The following is a 23,131-nucleotide window of genomic DNA, read 5'->3' as shown; positions in this document are numbered from 1 at the left end:
AACCAGGTGTTATACATTTAAAATACTATAGTAATTTATAGTAACGGGAAATATTTTGCAATAAGCATTATATTGTAAGTGTTCAACTTACAACTCAACGCGTTACACGACGTCTTTCACATATATCCGAAATATGCAGGTGGCTTCAGAGGTTACTCCCTCAGTCATCTTTCCATCAAGCAAGTTTCAGTTTAACGACGTCGTTGGCAGAGGTGGTAGTAACGCACCAAAAACTTTGTTGTCAAACACCGTAAAACAGGAAGAAAAAGAAATCGTCACTCTCGCCATCATATGGATTTACTTTCATCGGCTAGACACCGGCCTCACAGCTCTGTAAATGTCAGTGCTGTCACTTATTGATCCGCGATCGGTAAATGTAGCTTGTGTGGATGCTACTGCGCTACTTGACTAATAAAATAGCTTCGCTACTGAAAAGCTATCGGATTTAGAAAGTAGCGACGCTACCGCCACGCTACTGAGAAATGTAGTTAAGCTAGTGCCCAACACTGCCCAAATGCTACCTCTTCTGGCATGCAGTGGGGCGAGAACTGGGAGATGGGAAAAGGAAGATACCCATTTGGCTGCTGAGTCCGCTGTTATCCAGATCATACTGTCACGGCTGTAGGGGGGAAAGGAAGAGGACTCAAATGCAGAACTAAAATGAGTATTTATTAACTATAAAATCAAACAAAAGGAGAACAAAAACCACCCAGAGGGGGAAAACACTAACAAAAGCAACTAAACAAACAAACTGGGCTAGCAGGGAAGAGCAGGGCTGGATGGGACAGGTCACAACAAGAAAAGACAATGAACTGGCAAAAGACAGCAGACATGAGGAGACTACAAGGAGAAATAATTAACAAACTACTAACAAGGAGGTTGAGACAACTACAAGTGTAAACAAAACAAAAAGAAAACTAAACAGGTTGATCAACTAACTAACTACAATAAACACTACACAAAACTACACAACACTAAACTACACTACACAAAACTACACTACACAAAACTACACTACCCTAAACTACACTACACAACACTAAAATACACTACCCTAAACTACACTACTGTACTTTAATCTAAACTACACTACCCTAAACTAAACTACACTACACTATACTACACTACATTAAGATAAACTACAATATACAAAACCATACAATACACAAACAATAAGAATTGCTTTACTCCTGCTGAATATCAGCAAGTTTCTCCTTTAGCTTATGCATGGCAGCTGGATAAAGATGACTTAAAGATGCCAAAGAGGTTTTGGAGAGAACAGCAACATCCACATAGTTGGCAGCGATGGCGGTGTCATGGCGGGTGTGTTCTATTACAATGCGGTCGCCGAAAGCTGTTCCGCGACACAGCCGCTGATAGACCTCATGACCTCTGGTGTCCAGGCACAGATTAACTTTGCCAATTAAAAGAAAGTAGATTTCAGTGCCGCTGTCTCCCTTTCTGTAAATGCATTCTCCTTAAAAAAACAAAACAAAAAGAATCAATATGCAACACTGTGTTTCCTGCATAGTTGTAAGGCTTGCGACTTGATTTCGCAACATTTTGCTCACCAACAGGGAAACATCGGAAGGTGACTCTCGCGGAAAGTTCCCTCATGACGGGTATTGTAAAATGAGAGAAGAGGTGATGACTCTTTAAATACTCCCCACAGATGCTAAATCAGAGAAAATTACATTCACTTTTCAACCAAAGTCTGTTAAGATTAGGACTGCACGCACGATATTGGAAAAAACTGACATTGCAATGTATTGTTTTTACTTAAGTGATTTATTTAAAAATGAGCTGCTTTTTTCTGCAACATATATAGCGATAGGAGTCCACAAGATGACTGTTATTTGCAATGCACATTTAAATTTTTAACTTTTTGATTTAGTGGCTAATTTGTATGAATTCGTATGATCTAATTCGTGCAATTTAGTTCGATTTGCTCATCACCCAATGACGGTTGAGGTTAGGGGTGGTGTTGGGTGCCATGCCTCGTTTTTAAATATTTTCGTACGACTGAACTTGTACGAATTGGTACGAATTAGCCACTAAACTGACAAAACTTAAAAATACTTACGTTTCCTCAAGAGATCAGGCTAGTTATTTCATGATTTAACACTGATGGGATCATTTTGTAGGGGAGTGCATTTGCATAAAATTGTCAAAATTACACTAAAATACTCATTTATTAATTTTCATTCGGCTTAATGTCTATTTCAGAGGTCGCCACAGCAGAATGAACCGCCAACTATTCCAAAATATGTTTAATGCAGTGGATGCCCTTCCAATCACAACCCAGTACTGGAAAACACCCATACACTCTCACATTCACACACACACTCATACACAATGGCCAATTTAGTTTACCCAATTCACCTATAGCGAATGTGTTTGGAGAGTGGAGTAAATCGGAGCATCTGGAGGAAACCCATGCCAACACAGGGGAAACGTGCAAACTTCACACAGAAATGCCAACAGGTCCAGCCGAGACTCGAACCAGGGACCTTTTTGCTGTGAGGCAATAGTGCTACCCACTGAGGCACTGTGATTTAATGGGTCCTGGTCATAACTGCCGACATTTTGTATGGAGATGGTTATGCGTTGGGTTTGGTGCGCATGGGTACTGTACCAAAAGGCTGGCCGGACTGTATCAAAAAGATACGGAGCAGGGGGAGGGGGGAGGGGGATTTCCGGGAGACAGAACAATATGGGTGATAGGTTTGAAATACGGGAGACTCCCGGGAAAAACGGGAGTATTGGCAGGTGTGGTCCTGGCCCAATTGGGCAGTTTTACATGGACATAGGAAAATGAAGACCTGTTTAAAATGATTTACCTACAACACAATATTTCAGTAAATTTAAGACTTTTTTAGGGCCTAAAATTTTGGTTTTGCAATTTAAAAAGATTTTAAGACACCCCTACTCACACATCCATTGCAAATTACTGGTCAATTCTGACATTAATAGCAAGAAATGATCTTTAAAAGGCTGTGCTTGTAATTGTAAATGTTTTAGAACTTCCGATTAAGCTGCCATTGGGAGAAATGACTAGGAGTAACAATTGACAGAAAACATTCATGACTAGTAATTGTGTTCATGACTATACATAAAAAGAAGAAGAATATAATAATAAAATATCAATTTGCAACATCGAACAGAAGAACGAACTGTTTTTAACATCTAAAAATCAATGGAAGTGAATGAGACAGGAAGTCTTGAGCCAAATAGATTCCAATAATTAAGCCGGCTTGTAAGTGAAGAATACGTTCAAAACCTCAGTAAAATGTCAAATGGTTGCCCAAATAACAAAGTAGGCTTGTTTACCTCATCAAAACGTCCATTTTCAAACAGCGCGGGACACCTCTGAACAATTCCTCGGTGCAGATCCCCTTGTTGCGGTTCCACTGATAGTTGTAAAAATGTGACACACGATTTTGCAATTGCCGTGGGATTCTTTCATGCTTCATGTACTCCAGAATGGTCTGGGAATAACAAGATTAGTCAGATGTAAATCATTACTGGAGTAAAAGTACACACTTAAGAGTAGTTCTGAAAGATGTGGTGCTTACAATTACCTGCAGTTTCGCCTCAAAGGCTACTTGTAGTGTGTTCTTGTTGGTTTGCGTAGCTATGAGAAGTCCCATTTTATAAATCACTTGTATTTTGGACAGGATCATTATGAAAGTACATGCCATCACTTCCCCGAGATTTAGAGACAATATATCCCCAAAGCCGACTGTAGTGTAAATCTGTACTATCCAATAGACAGCATATTTGTACATTTCAGAGAAGTCAGAGATTTCTGGAAAATAATTTAAAGAGTTACAGAAATTACCATCATGACTGTGACAGCATGGACACACAATTTACTACAGACTCTTAAAACTGATCCCCAGGTCATTCTAAACCCCCCAAAAATCATATATAATATAAACTCTTAAGTTTTGTGGAGTGGATGGATGGTAACAGAATGTTCAGTTTTGGGAGATCTATCCCTTTCAAACATTCCAAAGTCAATTCAAATACCATTTTGATACCTCATGCTTTGACTCCATAAAAGGTTTTTTTTTTCTCCCCTCACCTATTTCAGCAATCCATGACATGACTCCATAGATCTCAACAAAAGAAACGCAAAGCATCGCTGCACAGTGGACAAAGAGGACAGAGTGGACAAAAAACTTGATCATCCTTATGCACAGAAGGCTGAAAACAAACAAAAAGACACATTTTACAAATGTGCTCGACAAGTGACAACCCAGGCTCATTCTGAAAACGTAGTCCCGTAGACGTTTCTGGAGACCGCGAATTATGTAGCAGGAGGTACTGTAAGAATTGAAATATTACAAATATTTTTGATGTCTTTGACAATTCAAAACATGAGATGAAGACAGGGCCAATGGACTCCACAACCCACCAGGGGGGAATGCGTGAAAAACCAGTTCCTGCTGAATTTGCATCTGACTATGCTGAGACTCAGCTTCATCCCCCCAACTCACGCTTATGGTCATTTCAATGTTTGAATGTTTTAGATTAACCAAATTGACTTTAACTATCATGTTTGATATCATTTGAAATGTCTCAGTGCGATTGGTACAATGGTCTCATTCTCTCAGAAATAGACATAATCAGAATAATAAATATATAACTTCAGGCATCTTTTGAACCACTGTGAGGGGTGTGACTTTTACACTAAGTGTGAATGCCTTTTTTCACACCCCCTTCCTTGAGGGAATTCTTGGATTATCTAAGGTAAGGGTTGAGAAAAACTCAGGGCGATTCTGCCTAACCAGATCAGCCCATAACATGGGGTCTGCCCCATGTTATGTATATTTCAAAGTCAGGAATGCATCTTTTTCATCTTGGATTTATCTTTGATAATTTGATGTTTTGTATTGATCATTTATGAATTGACTGATTGAATTGGCATAATACATTTACCTGACTAATAAATTGTTATGTTTTGAATGATTCAAACAGAGTTCGTGTTATTATCACTGATAAATGTTGTTGTCCATAGCACTACAAGCCACTGTACAGGTTAGTAACGGACTAAAACATGTTAGACGGAGCAGCGTGGCACGCTATTCAATGTTGTTAGAGATCCGACTAACAAATTGGCATTATTTCATGTATACTTGGACTGTAAAAGGCCAACTATTTAGAACAACAAAATATTGTTGAAACTACTTTAAATGTGGATATTTAGGCCTTCATCTACAATAGTATAATCCTGCGCGATTATTATTAAAATACTTTGTCTTGATTAAGTAGATAACAGATCCATGGGGACCACATAAAAATCTCCTAAATTGAGTAAGTAGTGTTCCGCCTTTTTAGGAGAGTGGTTAATCGCCTCTGTTTAATGACCAAGACTGACAAGCTTGTATTAAGAGATTGTATACCCGGCCGGTGCAAGACTCGAGATGCTATCGGAATCTGAGTAAATGAGAATAAGGTATAATAACAAATCAAAAGAATATTCAATCATAATCTAAAATAATGTGAAAGGAAAAAAAATAATCTTCTCAATGTTTTATAATTGGAGTCAGATAAAACGAGGATAAACATATTAATATTCTAAACCATCTCATACTAAAATTGGAGTCAGATATGAGTTAAGTTTAATATAAATCAACATTGTGCACAGGAAAGACCGAACATGCAGTGAACCTTCATCCACCATTGGATACCGTCATTGGACCAACTGGCTGGACCCTACAGTACGTAAGGCTGCATTTAATTTTTTAAGTGAACGGTACGGGGCAGTATGACGTCGTTTCTTTTCTGAACGCTTACGTCCGTGTTGAGGGCTTTCCCGCCGCAACCAGTTTGTCCAGTTAGCTCGTTGTGTACGTCAGACTTAAGACGCAGAGAGGAGTTGACCATGACAACGATGACTGAGTTTGAGTCCAGGGAAGAGCGGTTCCAGAAATCAGGTACAAGACAAAAACAGAATCCAAAAAATAAAGTGAACAAGTTCATAACAGGGTGAGAATGTGGTAAAATCCAAAAAAGTGGTAAAAATCAGACGAGGGATTTTCTTTTTCTAGATGGCTTTTGTAAATTGTTGGTTGGGTTAGGTAAGTAAGCGGGTGGGCGGGTCAATCTGTAAAATTGGTTTGGTTCTGGGAAGGAGGAGGGTGGGTCAGCCGATTTGCCGGTCGCCCAGTCAATCATTCAGCCAGCCAGACAGACGGTCAATCGACAGCGGCCTCTGGTGGGTTTACGTAAGAACAACACAGGCGCAAACGGCACTCACGAGAGACATTCGAGATGCGAAAAAGCGAACACAGTGGCCTCTCATAGATTTGCAAAAACAAAAACTGCAAAAATACGTACCTCCCGGCAGTTATTTCGCGGTCTACAGAAACGTCCAAGGGACTGCATTTTCAGAATGAGCATGGGTTGACAAATAAACACCTCAGTTCTTGAAATTCATACACATTATCAGTAAATGTAAGTAACATTACATTTAGATGAATTTAATGGAGATACAGCAACTAAAGACATACTTGGATGTGATTGATTGCTCTTCTTTCCACATAAACACTAACAGTGAAATAATTCGTGGCAAGTGAGCAATTCGGGCATAAATGATCATAATGGGCAGGAATAATGGAGAATCCTTTTCCACCAGATGAACAATTATAAGTCCAAATGGAAAAGCACAGGCCATGTCAAAGGCAAATCCGAATTTTCTTGTCAGATAGCTATGGGATGTTGATTTGTAGTCTGATGCAAATGCTCTGTGGTCATCATAAGTAGCAATGTGGAACTTCAGGAAGATCTGAAAGAAACGGCACACAAATATCAGCATAGCATTGAATAGGCACAGCCCCAGCCCTAATGTGCGGGAGTACCCTTGAGTTGCATGTAAATCAGTGAGATTCTTTAGCTTACCTCAAACATCTGAAAGACTTGGGTGCACGTTGTGAGTAAGAGCAGATACACATTTACGCTATGCACAGAAGACTGCAGAGAAAGAGAGGCAACAGTGATTAATGTAACATGTTCAAAATATACACTAATTCAAAGATTGAGTAAATGAAACTCCCTATATAGGATGTATTTCACATCAAAATTCACTCTATTATAACAAAATTAATTGGCCTAAGTGTTTTGAGCCCTTTAAGGTTAAGTTCATCCAAAAATATAATTCTGTAGTCATATCTTCCGTGTTCAACGTAAGACAAAAACAATTTCCCCTTTACAAAAGTTATCCCTTTACAATACATTTAAAATTGTGTAACTTATAATAACTAGAAAAACTGCTGAAATGCACAAGAGATGGATACACACCATTAAAGTTATTGCCCAGAAAAGAATTGTGAAAAGTATACAGCCTGTATACTGATAGACCACACGAAAACTGTTGTCTGCGTCCATGGTTCTGTTGTTCGACATTCTGATGAAGTTGAAAATCTTCAGCAAGAACCATATGAGCAATGGTGAGACTCTGGTCCATAGTCTAACATGCAGAGGCTGTAAACGGAGTATAGCTCTCTCCTCGTTCTCAGTCATGTGATCCCTGTAGAGCTGTTCCCCTGTTGGAAAGTGAATGATAATTAATAAAAATACAACCGAGAAAAATGTGGCAGATGAACAGAGATTGCTCACCTGTTGTGTAAATAGCATAGTGTGCACAATATTGAAGGGGCTTTTTACCCCCCCCCCCCCCCCCCCCGGCAATTTCTGTTTAACAGAGAGAAGATTTTTTTTAACACATTTCTAAACATAATAGTTTTAATAACTCATTTCTAGTAACTGATTTATTTTATCTTACTTTGATGACAGTAAATAATATTTTACTAGATATTTTTCAAGACACTTCTATACAGCTTAAAGTGACATTTAAAGGCTTAACTAGGTTAATTAGGTTAACTAGACAGGTTAGGGTAATTAGGCAAGTTATTGTTTAATGATGGTTTATTCTGTAGACTTACTAAAAATATAGCTTAAAGGAGCTAATAATTTTGACCTAAAAGGCTTTTACAAAAATGTAAAACTGCTTTTATTCCAGCCGAAATAAAACAAATACGACTTTCTCCAGAAGAAAAAAATATTATCAGACACACTGTGAAAATTTACTTGCTCTGTTAAACATCATTTGGGAAATATTTAAAAAAGAAAAAAGAAAATCAGGGGGGGGGGTAATAATTCTGACTTTAACTACACACACACACACACACACACACACACACACACACACACACACACACACACACACACACACACACACACACTCCCCTAGAGTTAAACAGTTTACCATTTTTGTCTTCATGTCTGGGAGAAGCACTTTTTAGCTTAGCTTAGCATAGATCATTGAATTGGATTCAACAATCAGCATCTCGCTTAAAAATGAAAAAAGATTTTTAATATTTTTCTTTTAAAAGCTTTTTAAAAATTAGACACTTCTTTGGGGCTTTAAGACACTTTTCAGACTGCTCGATCCTTGTGGTCCCTGTGCCAAACCCTATTTAGTTCCTACCTAGTGCTTGCTGCATTTAGCTTCTCAAAGCTTTGAACCAAATGAAACTAAATTGTTCACTGGTTTGAAGCACTTAAAACTGGGCAATGATAGACAAAATATGCAAATGCAATAAAAACATGCTTAGGGAGCTCATGGAGCAAACCCTGGAGCATTACTGTAATTTCTTTTGACTTAAACAATTATTCATTAAAAAATATATTTTAACCATTGCAAATGCAGTTCCCATATATGTTTTTTGCTTGATAAAGAGTTAAAAACAGCATTTATAAGCACATCGCAACATCTACAAACATATTAAGTGTTTGCCTAATGTGCAAGTTTTTAAAAATACATTTTCAGGTCTCATTTAAACAAGCCAAAATGAGACTATTAACTACTATTATTCCTTTTAATTTGACAAATGTCCCATTAAAGCTCATAAAGCTGATCTGATTAGGTAAAACTAGAAAACTTTTGCAGTGATTTGTTGCTGGAGGGGACGACAATCAACTCAGTGAACCCGTATGATTCATGTGGATTTCAATTTTACAGAGAACATACAAAGACCACCCACTGGAGAGCCATTGATGTTTCATAATGTTTTAAAACACATATGATATAACAAAGCCTTATTTACTGAAATGGCGTGACCTTGAAAAATTTAATACATGCACCAAACCACTAATTTAAAACAAAAGATTTGAAGCTTCATTAAACTGTGGTTTGAAAGCAGCAATCATCTTCTATTTTAACAAATTGTTTAGCCTCTTCCTTGACTCCTTGTAACAGAATTACACTACATATCCCTTTATATGCTTTCCAAGGGGGACAATGGAAACTGTATATTACAGCTGAACATTGCAACATACGCTCCTTCTGAAAAGGTAGCCCTATTTACATTTTTAGAGGTAGCGAATTAATTAGCCAGAGGAACGTATGGCTGCATTTCATCTTTAAAAACAAACAATACAGGGTGGTATGATGCGGTTCCTTTTCACGCTTACCAGCTAACCGTTTACCTCTGTGTACGTTGCTTTTCTGCTCTTACCAGTTTGTCCAGTGGTTCGCAGCATACATTGGAGGATTTGAGATGCAGAACAGAGTTGACGGTGGTGACAAGATTCAAGTTTGATAAACAACGGTTCAAGACAAAAACAAAAAGTAAACAAAAGAACTAAATAACAGGGAGAGAATGTGGTAAAATCTGAAAATGTGGTAAAAATCAGGCTGCCGCGAGGGCTTTTCTTTTTCTGGATTACTTTTAAAAACACTGTTGGTTGGATTAAGGGAAGTGGGTAGACGCTGGTCATTCGGTGCGTTTAAAACACTATCGGTTGAGTTTAGAAAAGGAGTCAGTCTGTCAGTCCGTCAATTGACAGGGGCCTCTGGTGGATTTACGATAGAAGAGCAGGCATGAATGGCACTCGCGATAGAAATTTGAGATCTCAAAAAGTATACACTGTGGCCTATGGTGTATACGTGAAAACAAAAACTGCAAAAAACATATCTCCTGGGACGTATTTGATGCTCTCTAGAAATGTATACAGGGGTACGTAATTAGAATGAGCCCGGGTTGATCTTAAAAATGAGATCAAGGAAGTTTTTGGTAAAAGTCATGTATTGTGTGCATCCCGCCTTGCATGAATTAAATGCAGTAGCTTAACATCAAAAAGGACTTCAAGCTGCTTACATCCAGCTCGACGGAAAGTTGTCGGTGCTGAGTCAGGTCTTGCAGGTGCGTGGATCTGATAATCTTCATGCAACAGATCTTTTATCTCATCTGCTGAGCTTTGCATTTGCTCGTGAATGTGTGGGTAATATTTTAAGATTTCATGAAGACTTTTCTGTGACAGCACATACATCTCACTGTTGGTTGCAGCCCTGAAAGAGAAATGGGAAATGAATGAACCACACAAACAAGCCGACTGTATTTAGCATTGTCTTAAACCTAGTGTCTCACCAGCCAATTCACAATCAGTAAGAGAAAGTTGAGAGAGTGAGAGGTTCGGTGCGCACAAACGCTTGTTCTTAAAATATTGGTTCACAGTTTACAATAAAGTTCAATTAGTAAACGTTAGTTGATGCATTTACTAACATGAACTAATAATTAACAATGCTTGTACAGCATTTATGCATTATTGAAATCCAATTCATGTTTGTTGACGTCAGTTAATACCTTGTAAACTAACTGTGAACAACATTTTCCCATTAACTAACATTAACATAGACAAATAAACACTGTAGTAAATGTAGTGTTTGTTTATATGAGCTGAGGTTTAATTCTAAAATTTAAATTTAAAACTATTGATTTTTTAGCGAAATAGTTGACTCAGAATCTAATAAACGAATCGAGTTGGGTTCGGATCTTTTGTTTGATCGCATTGACGTCAATCACTAAATATGTAGTTCCAGATCTGGTAAAAAAATAAAGCGACTTTCTCCTTAGACACTAGCAAAGTGCAGGGGATCACGGGACTGATCATGACGTGAAGATGACGATCACTGAAAGATGGAAATTCAGCTGAAGGGAATAAAGGGTTAAAGTTCATTTTCACAACAAAACCACAGTATAACCAACCTAGAGCTGTGTTTGTTCTTGTCATCTCACGCAATCTCATGGCAATTCTTAACTTTTTGAGTTAGTGGCTAATGCGTATGAATTCATATGATCTAATTTGTACAATTTAGTACAATTTGCTTATCAACCAATGATGGTTTGGGTTAGGTGCCACGGCTCCTTTTGAAAATCGTACATTTTCATATGACTTAACTTGTACGAATTCATACAAATTAGCCACTTAACTGACAAAACGTAAAATACTTAGGTTTCCTCGTGAGATCAGGCAGGATTTTTTAGATTTACAATTCAAATGGAACAATTTCTTTTTCCTCCGGATCATAACATGTAAGTCTGATTAAAATTGTTGCCTCATTTTGTGTAGTTTGCAAAATATGTGTTTAATTGTGTGTTATAAGTTGTAATCACGATGAGTGTATCGTTTATAGATCAGTGCTTGTACTGTCTCCCTCAGGTTAAATCTGCATGGGGTTGTTTACATATCGCGTCCAAAACTACTTTAAAAACGTGACGCGTGCTTCTTCATCAGCTGTTCCTCACACACGCGGTGCGGTCAATTTTCAAAATAGTTCAACTTTTGCCACTGTGTGGACTAATACTGAATTGTGTCATTGTTATTACTTGGGGTTAGCGTTAAGAGTACAGTAATATGCTGGTGTTTAAAAGCATTGCTTTATTGCATTCCTGCATTGGGCTCACACAACCTTTCTGCTACTTCATACTGTAGCTGTGGTGGGCATTTCTCTTTGTCTCATGCTGAAGCCAGTCGACCAATCACAATAGACTGGGTCATCGGTCCAATCAGCGCAGATTAGCATCGCGCTAAGGAGAGGTTTGGGAATAAATGAATCGCTAAACGATTCATATGGGAGTCACTGTCGCTGGGATAAGGTAAAAACAAATGCATATTATAAGACAATGAAAGTGTTTTTTGACCTTGCATTATTATCAGCGAGTCGTTGGAGACCCCTAAAATCAAAATATGACCTTTTTTAATGCAAAATAGGGGCTTTTTAATTACAGTGAGTATTACAACCATATTGTAAAGGTTTTCCAAAAATTGTTCTGAAATTCAATATATTTAATACCAACATTTTAAAAATTATTTTTAACTGCTTAAGTTGTTTAACTGATAAATTAATATTCTTTTTTTCAATGTGTCTTTTGCCTATACGTCTGTTCTATTCTAGGTGTTCTTGCTTATCAACAAATTCCTTGTGAAATTTGTTTTAGAGTTCCAGAGTTTGTTGTGGATTTCAAGCCAGCAATGCTTAAATGTATTAACAACATCTGGGTTATATTATGAGTTATGGCTGTACTAGGTGATAAAGTTACTTTAATTATTTACAATATCATGCCAGTATCTAACTCCCAAAAATTCATTATAAACACCTAATTGCATACATGACGTATCACTAAAAAAATGCTTACCTTATTGTTGCAGCTCTTGGTTCATGGAACAGCAAACTTCTCTCCCCAAAGTACTGTCCAGCACTTAGTTTGAACAAAACTTTAGATTCGTTGTTTGACAGAACTTCCACTTCTCCCTTCTCGACGAAATACACCTAGAAAATAAGGTGTAACTAAATTAAAAAAGCAATACAAAAAAAAAAAATAATAATAATATATAACAAACATGCTCTATTGACCATTCAGACCTATATGAAGATTTAATATTTAAGAAAATAAAATTATTTTATTTGGTCGGCGCCCGTGATGTAGTGGTTAGTGCATTGAGTTTAATCGATTCCGCCTCGCTGTCCTCTGCTCCCAATGCTTTTCTGTCAAAAATGGTGAAAACCCCCAAAAATACTAAATTATATATATATATATATATATATATATATATATATATATATATATATATATATATATATAAGCAATATCATACAGCAATATCATACATGTATGGTATCATACAGCCATATCGCACTGCTACTCATGTGATATTGCATTTATACAACAGTTTGATGGCATAATTGTGTATATAAAAACAAAATCAAACATGGAGAGTCTCAAAAACGCTTTTGTATGAGGAACTACTTTCTTCCGCGTTGGATTCAAATCATAAGCTGACAGTCGAACAGCTAAGCAAGCATCTTTTGTTATGCATATTGTTTCCAAGTTCCGAATGTATTAAAGTCCCTTTAAAGCAAGTCATTTCTCGCAGGCATTCTGCTGAAATGGGAAAACATCAAATTCTCCAAAACCGTTTGCCAAGCTTACGATTAAATTTCATATTTGTAATCTCCAATAAAGTTAAACCAAAATCACAAAAAAACTGCCTTTTTTTCAGGTCACACAATCGTAATAATACGTATGTGCTCTCGGAGGGAACAAGATCACAACAGCAACCGTTTTAAATGTTACACATTATCATCCTCTGAATAATGGCTCCTCCAATCGTGCTGGTCCTGAATTAATTCACAACTTGGTCTTGACGGCAGATCTCTTTAAGAACAAATTCACTATTAACATGACTTAACATAACATGATTAAATGACTTTGTGAACAGAAAACTGAATCCTTCACCTGTAAGGAAATTAATCTGCTTGTGCACAAGGTTAAAGCGTGACCATATAAAGAATTAGCCCTATTTCACCAAAGCCCCCTGAGGTGAAGAAGGCTTGAAGAGAGGTAGTAGTTTTTATATTTATGTAGACAATAATAATCTTTTTATGCCTAAATATATTTGTGTTGCTGCAGTACATCCCTGTGTAATTTTGGATCCACCTATCACTAACGCACTCTTTTGGTAACAAAAAACAACTACACCATTGCCTGTTTCTAGGCCTTTGGCTGCACGGCTTGGGCTGCATGATCAGTTTTAAGGCACAAGAATAATAATAGCAAGAAAAAAACCTTAACAATTACAATAGGGTTTCAGTGCTACATGCTTAAACCCCTAAAGATAATGATAATAACCACCTCTGATCCACAGTCTCCTTTCTTGTATATGACATCACTGGCTCGGTACAGGCACTGTGAAACTCCTCCAGCTAGCAAGCGAATGAAGCATCCGTCATTTTCTAACTGCTCCAGCCACGTCTTAGATAATGTCATCTCAAAAACTGGCAACTACAAATAACACATTATGAGTCTGATTACGACATATAATAATTGACTATGACATCAGTTATAACATATATAAGGCTTTATTTAACCAATCTAATATACTATATGCACAGCTAGTGTTCATTTCAGCCAATGATAAACTCCCGGTGAAAGTTTAATGTGAGCATGAGCAATTTTAATTTTATATGGTTCCTTTCAAAGCATCGATGTTGTAATGTAATAAAAATACAATCAGTTAAGTAGACTTAAGCATCCATTAAGTTGTTCAGGCGTAAAACAAGATAAAAGACAGTGTAAACGAAGGTGCCGTCAGTAGCAGCAGGCTAGCGCAGAAACTCCATTGAAAGTACTGGGGTCAAATAAATTTCCATATTTTTAAGACATGGTGGAGGAAATTGGAATTTAATGCAGTGCTTCTTGTACATTCTTTATATTGAATAAGTCAGTGAAGACCACTGATTTTTAAAGAAATCAGATCTTAAACGTGGCAATTTTGTAATGGCAAGACAGCTCACTGGAAGTGCTTGGGTTGTCTGACTGATAATTAAACGTCTATGTGCATATACCCCATTGCATGGTCTAAAGCACACAGAGCAGGTGCAGTTGGGGTCCAAATACACTTTTGCTATTTTAAGGATGGAAAAAAAATGGTCCTTAATTCTACAATTGCGTTTGCTATTTAAACCACGTGGCACAGGACATGAAAATGAGAACTGAAACTAGCAAAAAACACTCGCGTCGTGCCTGGTCCCACATTGTGCCAGGTGTATAATAGGGCCCTTAATCTTAAAAAGTCAAAGAAAGATCTAAGAAGCTTATGATTCATTACACTGAGTTTCCCTGCTCTGGTGATTTCCACAGTAGACAAGAGGTTTATCTCAGATTCTTGCGTTGTCGTCCTCTGGATTTTAAGACCAAACACCTACAAAGCATATTATATATTTACATAATTAAGGTGCCATTCTACAGTCATATTAACAAAATGGGTAATATCAAGACTATATAAGACCTTTGCTATAAAATCAGCATAAAGAACTGTTGATAAATCACTGACGAGTGAAGAGGGCAAGTACTGAGACAGTTTATCCTGATCGAATCCTTTTGTGCACATCCATCGAAATTTGTAGAATCCGATTACCTGGTTATATAAAGCCCCAGTTAATCTGTGGCTCTTAAAAAAAGGAGAGAAAAAAAGAGTTAATATCAGATGAATAATAATCACTATAAATAATATCATAATCCCAATTGAGGCTATATTAAGCTGTTTAATAAAGAGATCATCTGTGAGCCTGATCACAGTAAAAACCAAAATGCTAAAAACATCAGTGGTGGCCTAACCAAAGACTAACACCTGAGCCACCGTGCCGCAAAAGTGCATATATTTAGAAGTAAAAGCAAACCAGTAAAAATAAATGATGTGAATAATATATATATAAAAACTACATGTATTATGTGTTATTACGAACATATAATTTTTATGAAATACCTTCAAGAATAGTTTCATGCTCTCTGCCTTCTCTGTATAAGCAGCTCTCAAGGCATCTGTGTTGGCCAGCATACCAGTAACACTGCCTGATAACCAGCCTACAAACAGCACCCCTATAAGCATGATGAAAACCTGGCCTGCTCTCTGAAAGATTGAAGCACAAGTAAGTGCAAAACACTGAATCAGCAAATCAGTTCAATGGAAACAGATTATATTATTTTTTTTTAAAAACTTCATTTAACAATAAAAGCTATATTTTCATGCACTACAATAAGGGCTGGGCGATTCGGCCTAAAATCACAATCTCGATTAGCTAAACATTTTAACTCGATTAAGATAAATGAACGATTAACTAATTATTTACAAAATTTTTTGCCTTCATAGTTTACTGACAAGTTTTGTACAGTAAATGTGCTAATATATTACAAGTAAGAGACTGATGAATGAAGGGTGCACTGCTTGATTTTAAAATAATTGAAGGAAACATTCACTATATATCAGTGGTTCTCAATTTTTTTACCAAGTACTACCTCAGAAACAAATTGCCTCTAAAAAGTACCAGTATAATAACTATTATTGAAATACAGTAGCGTAGTTGGGCTAATTAAGCCGCTACAGCTTTGCACAGCTCAAAAATCAGGCAAATTAATTAATTTTATTAAGAATATGTATAATTGTCAGCCACTTTAAACATTATAAATAGTTTTCTCAAAAAGTAAAAAGAAAACTTGTACAAGTTGTAGCATTAATATATAGTAGCCAGTGGGCCTATGTGTGTCAGAAAAGTAAGTGATTAATTTTATACAGGGCTTAACTAACTCTTACTTGTGGCATTTTTCGGGATTTGGTGTGAATGAGATCACATCTTAAGTGAATCGTAAATTTTGCTATGTGCCGACCTTTGTTTTCAAGCAGACTTGGGTATCGGGTACAGACTGGTGTGATCGTGACTTCAGGGAACAGCCAATGCTGATCACATCAGTGTTATCATTAGCATCAAAGGCTTAAAGGTATGTTCATTTTATTATTTTTTTATTTAACAATTCCTCCGTGTACCACTAGAAGGAAGCCTGAGTACAACTAGTGGTTAGTGCACCACAGTTTGAGAACTACTGTACTATATCTATATCTACTATCTATGATTATTCATTGAACATCAACCTTGAACAACTGAAATTATAAACACACATAAAAACCAACAGTTGCTTTTTATCTGATAAAAAAGTGAAAACTAATAACTTGCACTTTTGGAAACAAAATAAATTATTTTCAGTGTTTTTCGTATTAAAAGTAGAAAATAAGCAGCATCTCTTCTAAATAAAATAACTATTAAATATGCTGTAAGTAATATTTTAAACAGTGCATTTCTTGCATCTTCTGAAAACAAATACATTAAAGTAATGGAAAATTTCAGTCATCATCAATGTAGTGCAAAGTAAGGCTCAAGAATGACTCCATAGTCCTACTTGACCAGAGATCAAATGTGGCTGCAAAGCAGCTGCACATGTTTAAATCAGCATTAAAAGCTGATTTATACTTCTGCGTCGAGTGATCGCTATGACCCATGTGAATTTATCCTTCTTTTTTCGTTTGTGTTGTTCAGCAATACAACTTCCAGAATGCTAGCTGACTGTAAGTTTTTTATGTTCCTCTGTGTCGAGTTTCTTCGTGGAGGTTTTGTTTTTTCTGAATGCTACCTTTATGTAAAACAAGTTAAAACTCGCTCATCCAGAGGCTCAGCCTTAATTACAATGCAGAATATTAGAAAAACTGTCAAAAACATGTCATAAGCTACATTTCCATGTTTCTATTTTTATGTGCATTATGATCACATAAATTTGAAAAAGGTGAAAATAAAAACGTATCCGCCCAACTGAGAAAGATAAACTTGCTATATATATATATATATATATATATATATATATATATATATATATATATATATATATATATATTTATATATATATATATATATATATATATATATATATATATATATATATATATTTATATATATATATATATATATATATATATATATATATATATATATATATATATATATATATATATATATATACATATATATATATTTACAGAATAAATTCCAGTTTAAAAGTGCTAAAAATGGGTGCAATGGACAGCATAAATGGACAAACCAGCAGAGCCACCACGATGTATAACATCTGAAATGTTGTAAATTACTTCAACTAAAGTATGACTGTAATCACAGTTTTCCAGTATCATTATATTATCATTACCTTCAGAACTGTGTTGAGCATCTGTGCACACAAAAAGCTCACATCTCTAAAAGCACTGTGTGTGTTTTTTTTTTTGCAATTCGGTCAGTTTTATATATAAAAAAGTCCCACAATGGCTTCTACTACCACAGCAAATTCAGTTTTTTTTGATACCAGGTTGCACCAGGTTTTTAGGAAGTGGCGATTTTGTTCTTTTTTACTAATCGCTGCTTTATATGCAAATCTTTTATGTGATATTCCAGTTTTCCTACTTCATCCCAAAATAAAAAAGAGTCTATCATATGGCTTTTCAATTAATAAACAATCACATTTTCATAATGAACTATAATCCATTTTAATTCCCATGATATAAACAAGAAAGGAAAAAATGGGTTTGAGAGAGGGATGAATTATTTTCTCAGAAACCTAAAAATGTGTTTCCTTTTTCTTTTTTTTAAATATTTACATTTAAACAACGATCTTTCTAAATGATGGTGCTCAGGGACCAAGGCACATTTTAGTCAAATTCAATTCAAATGATAAACATTTAATACTTACTGAGGCACTTAGACATGGATAAATGTCTCCAAATCCAACAGTACACAATGTTGAAGTTGCAAAGTAAAGGCTCATTAAATAAATCTGTAGGAAAGAAGCAGTGCCTGAAAGGACAAAAAGAATATATTACTTTTATTATTATTATTAAAAACATATTATTTTACTCATGATATATAAATATACATACAGTTGAAGTCAGAATTATTAGTTATTAATTATTAGCTATTCGGGGAGGCAGTGGCGCAGTAGGTAGTGCTGCCGCCTCACAGCAAGAAGGTTGCTGGATCGCTAGTTTGAACCTCGGCTCAGTTGGCGTTTCTGTGTGGAGTTTGCATGTTCTCCCTGACTTCACATGGGTTTCCTCTGGGTGCTCCGGTTTCCCCCACAGTCCAAAAACATGTGGTACAGGTGAATTGGGTAGGCTAAATTGTCTGTAGTGTGTGAATGTGTGTGTGGATGTTTCCCAGAGATGGGTTGATGGGTTGCTGAACAGGCAACTTATCCGGCATATGTTTTACGCAGCGGATGCCCTTTCAGCCGCAACCTAACACTGTGAAACACCCCTACACTCTTGCATTCTTGCACTATTGTCACCGACTCGGTCCCAGCAATTCCCCTCACTAACCAGCAGAGGTCACTATCACCGGCTTTCTAAAAACTCCATCAGCCAGAATTCTCCGTATCTGGCGCTGATTACCTTGCACCTGATCCTCATTCCCACACACACATATAAATAAGCAGCTCTCAGACGCCTCTCATTACGAAGTCTTGTATTGCCCTGCATACATTTCTGAGCGTTATTCTTTGCCTTCTGATTGTTCTCTCGTTGCCAACCTGGACTGTTTACTGACCCTGTCTCATCTCGCCCCCTGCCCAGGCCTTGGCCTGCTATTGGACTCTGATTCTCTGCTGCCAGCCCTGATTTCAGCCTATACCCTGATGCCGAACACTATCTGTCTTCGACCTCCTATGCACTTGAGTATTACTGTTCCTCCCAAAACTCTGTTGTTCATCAGTTGTTTAATAAACGTACTGCATATGGATCCCTCTCTGTCAGCGCAGTCATTACAACTATGGCCAATTTAGCTTATTCAATTCACCTATAGCACATGTTTTTGGACTGTGGGTGAAACCAGAGAAAACGAGCACAGGGAGAACATGTAAACTTCACACAGACATGCCAACTGACCCAGACGAGGCTCGATCCAGCGACCTTCTTGCTGTGAGGTGATTGTGCCACCCACTGCGCCACCATGATGCCAACCTTAAAATGGTTTCTAAAAAATGTAAAACTAGTTTTATTTTAGCTGAAATAATACAAATAAGAAAAAAAAATTACAGAAAATGCTGTGAAAAATTCCTTGCTCTGTAAACATCAGGCTGTTCATTCTGCTGTGGCAACCCCAGATTAATAAGGAACTAAGCCGAAAAGAGAATAAATGAATGAATGTTACAGATCATTTGGCAAATATTTGAAAAAGACAAAATAATTCAGAGGAGGGGTAATAATTTTGACTTCAACTGTTTATTCAATAGTCAAAGCTCTGAAGGACAATACATACCAAAGTCAATATTAAACGTTGCATCCAAGTGTGTCACCCATGACAGTGGTGTACAGTTGTGCTTAATCTCTGGTAGAAAATAATTAGTTGTGTTCTCATAAAGGCCTATTGCAGGGCAGGAGCTTGCAAAGAGAATGCAAGTGGAAAAGTGCAGAACAAGAGTAGAATATAAGAACAGCTTAAAAGAAGTGATGGTGTTCGTGGCTGCAGCAATGTCGGACTCCAGGTATGAAATCAGTAAAGGAATGCGATACAACTGCAAAATATGTGGGGTCCTCAGGTAAGCATAAAAATGCAGATATTCATTGCTGACAAGAAATCCATTCTCGCTGAATGGTGGAATCACAATCCAACTCACAAGTTCCCAGGGAAAGCAGGTTATGAAATCCAAAAGGAACCCAGTTTTGAAGTAATGACATGCTGTTTCCAGGGTGTCAACTTTGAGAATGTTTTCTTTATAAAAAGCAACGTGCATGCGGATGTACATGTCCACCCAACAAAACAATCCAAGTATGTAACAAATGATCCACAGCTCCATTTGGAAGTGTAAAAATGCAAAAAGCAAGGAAGTAGCGATGCTGACAGCGACGGCTGTAATGCTTCGGAAAACTTCCCATTTGACATACCATGGACTCCACGGCAAAATCGCACTCCTGTAATGAAATGCAAAAATATTCACATTTAGAGAATGAATGTTTAGGATCCTTATAAAATGATGATTGAAATGATGAAAAAATGATGAAAAGTTCAAACTTTATGGTTAACAAAACTGTTGCACATGAACAATTCTAAGGAAAATAAAACAGATTACATTTTATTTGATTTTTCCCTGATGTAAAGTCATAATTTGCACCGGGACAGTTGTAACACTATTAATATATTGTTAAAATAAGTAGCATTTACATTTACCTCATTAAGAAAACAGACTGAAATATCCTCAAGAAGAAATATACAGCACGCCCCATAACTGTGCTGTAGAGAGAAAAAAGAATACATTTTGATTAAAGTTGATTCTGAATAAATGGATTTTAATACGGGTAAGTCCAGTGACCGGCTGCATATATTATTCCCCTAAGTATAGCATTATTTATAATTTAATTTACGAGTGTTGTGCATGTAATCCCTTAAACAGATTTCTAGCAGTAGGCAAGGGTTAACCGTTAAGTGTTTACAACATCGACACAGGTTTGTTGTTAAGAAATATACTGTTTCTATGGTTACGCTACTTGTATTTTAACCTGGTGCCTTTGCAGAAAACCATATGAACATGAACAGCAAGAAAGACTCAAGTCATCATAAACAGTGATTTTAATGTGTGTGAAACATAAGGCAAGAGTGATCATTGCACTTGTGTCACAGCAGCTAAAAATTGTCCACAATAATCACAAGTCGCTTGCACTGTGATTATACACAAATGTTAGAAAACATTTCACAGTGTGGGCTTCTGTGAAGTTCTGTGAAGGGCTTTGAAATGTGCAATTTTATTTCATTTTTGACGTAATATCAACTAGAAAATGAAGAAAGAGGGCGGGCCTTACAGTAGGTCCTCCCCTTTTAAAAAAACAGCCAATAATGTTTTGTTTTTATCACTGCTCTGCCAGTGAGAGTGTTTAAGCTCAAGCGCAATAAAGGTGAAGCAAAAGAAAAGTGTCTTTAAAGGGGCGGCGCATGTCAGATACTAGAGAGCATTTGAAACTATCAGGTGACATAAAAAAAAAATCGTTGATCCGTTTGGGCGGAAGTGACAAACTGCAAACTAGATGTTTGTATCAATTTCATATTTTCTAAACGTGAATTTTGTCACTGTTTCACACTAGCTAAAAGATATTAAAACTACAGACTTAAACTAACATTTAAAAAACGTTATTTTAATTTCACGGGACCATTAAAGTTAACAATAGGCGATTTAAAGGTCAAAAGAGTACAGAGTAACGTGTTACTAAATGTAATACTTGAAATTTATTGTAAATAGAATTGTAAATTACCAAAATTCAAATCAAGTGTTACAAACTCATCAAACTTTTGTTTAAACTTTTTTTAGTTCCTTTCCTTTAAATACCTTAACTCATTAATTCCCTTAAATCAAAGTTGTCAAACTCAAATAAGGTTTGAGGGATGAATTAAAATCCTGAAATGTGCAGGGCAAATTTGTTAATCCACAGTTTACATTAGTAACCATACTAAACAATCTAATTTACCATTTTAAATTATACAAAACTAAGTTTTTTGCTTACCTTGGTCTTTGGTGACTGACGTCTTGCATTCGGGTCATTTCTTCCTCAGGTCCAGCATACATTAGAATGTTACCGAACTTCTCCACACCTAGAAATGTTTTCATATTTAATTTCTCAGTAGCTGGTTCATAGTCCCTGCAGTCTTTTTTACACCACAACCATCGCAAATATGCATCATGCTAAATGAAAATGACCTTAATTCTAACTCAAGAGTTGGTCCTGAATGACCAGTGTATCTTCAGCTGGTTGACCAATTAAACTCAAAGACAACAGGTAGAAGATACAGAACTGCAATAGGTTTGTGAACGAAACACAGATTGCAGAAAATTATAAAAAATTTCAACAATTAAAACGAAACTATTCTGCAAAAGAAGATTGTTCATTTTACTGAATATTAACATTTGCGAAATTGAATTGAAATAGGTTGAGGTATGTTGATCTACTGGGTAGCACGTTTGCCTCACAGCAAGAAGGCTGGGTCGCTGGTTCGATCCTCGGCTCAGTTGGCGTTTCTGTGTGGAGTTTGCCTGTTCTCCCTGCGTTCGCGTGGGTTTCCTCCGGGTACTCCGGTTTCCCCCACAGTCCAAAGACATGTGGTACAGGTGAATTGGGTAGGCTAAATTGTCCGTAGTGTATGAGTGTGTGTGTGTGTGTATGTGTGGATGTTTCCCAGGGATGGGTTGCGGCAGGAAAGGTATCCGCTGCGTAAAAACTTGCTGGATAAGTTGGCGGTTTATTCCGCTGTGGCGACCCCAGATTAATAAAGGGACTAAGCCGACAAGAAAATTAATTAATGAAGTTGATCTACATTTTGTTTCCGGAAAATAGTTTATTACTATTTATTATCTTAAAAATACAACTTTTGTTTAATCTTTTTTTATTAATCAGAGATCAATCTAAAAATATTTTAAAATCTTTTACT

The 23,131-nt window shown here is 36.6% G+C and overlaps 1 protein-coding gene across 10 annotated transcripts in view; it reads right to left on the bottom strand.

Moving 5' to 3' along the window:
- Nucleotides 1–648: 648 nt before the first annotated feature.
- The window catches only part of cngk (cyclic nucleotide-gated potassium channel), a 46,814-nt gene continuing 24,331 nt past the window's right edge, over nucleotides 649–23,131 (bottom strand). For 3 of the 10 annotated variants that reach the window (XM_073919194.1, XM_073919195.1, XM_073919196.1), the window contains 17 exons: nucleotides 22,210–22,297; nucleotides 20,885–20,947; nucleotides 19,976–20,628; nucleotides 18,414–18,517; nucleotides 15,616–15,759; nucleotides 15,139–15,300; nucleotides 14,959–15,051; nucleotides 12,486–12,619; nucleotides 10,167–10,357; nucleotides 7,306–7,550; nucleotides 6,907–6,978; nucleotides 6,519–6,793; nucleotides 4,088–4,209; nucleotides 3,582–3,808; nucleotides 3,331–3,488; nucleotides 1,572–1,675; nucleotides 651–1,477 (listed from right to left, as the gene is read on the bottom strand). In XM_073919194.1, the coding sequence (XP_073775295.1) occupies nucleotides 1,185–1,477; nucleotides 1,572–1,675; nucleotides 3,331–3,488; nucleotides 3,582–3,808; nucleotides 4,088–4,209; nucleotides 6,519–6,793; nucleotides 6,907–6,978; nucleotides 7,306–7,550; nucleotides 10,167–10,357; nucleotides 12,486–12,619; nucleotides 14,959–15,051; nucleotides 15,139–15,300; nucleotides 15,616–15,759; nucleotides 18,414–18,517; nucleotides 19,976–20,628; nucleotides 20,885–20,947; nucleotides 22,210–22,297 (3,128 nt within the window). In that variant the 3' untranslated portion in view covers nucleotides 651–1,184. Of the gene's footprint in view, nucleotides 1,478–1,571; nucleotides 1,676–3,330; nucleotides 3,489–3,581; nucleotides 3,809–4,087; nucleotides 4,210–6,518; nucleotides 6,794–6,906; nucleotides 6,979–7,305; nucleotides 7,551–10,166; nucleotides 10,358–12,485; nucleotides 12,620–13,982; nucleotides 14,133–14,958; nucleotides 15,052–15,138; nucleotides 15,301–15,615; nucleotides 15,760–18,413; nucleotides 18,518–19,975; nucleotides 20,629–20,884; nucleotides 20,948–22,209; nucleotides 22,298–23,131 lie in introns of all 10 variants that reach the window. The other 7 variants (XM_021480950.3, XM_073919193.1, XM_073919197.1 and 4 more) reach the window with 4 other exon arrangements.

The sequence above is a fragment of the Danio rerio genome, chromosome 13 (genome assembly GCF_049306965.1).
Source record: "Danio rerio strain Tuebingen ecotype United States chromosome 13, GRCz12tu, whole genome shotgun sequence".
NCBI classification, from domain to species: domain Eukaryota; kingdom Metazoa; phylum Chordata; class Actinopteri; order Cypriniformes; family Danionidae; genus Danio; species Danio rerio.
Note: the sequence above shows the minus strand (reverse complement) of the source record. Positions and strands in the feature narration are given on the sequence as shown.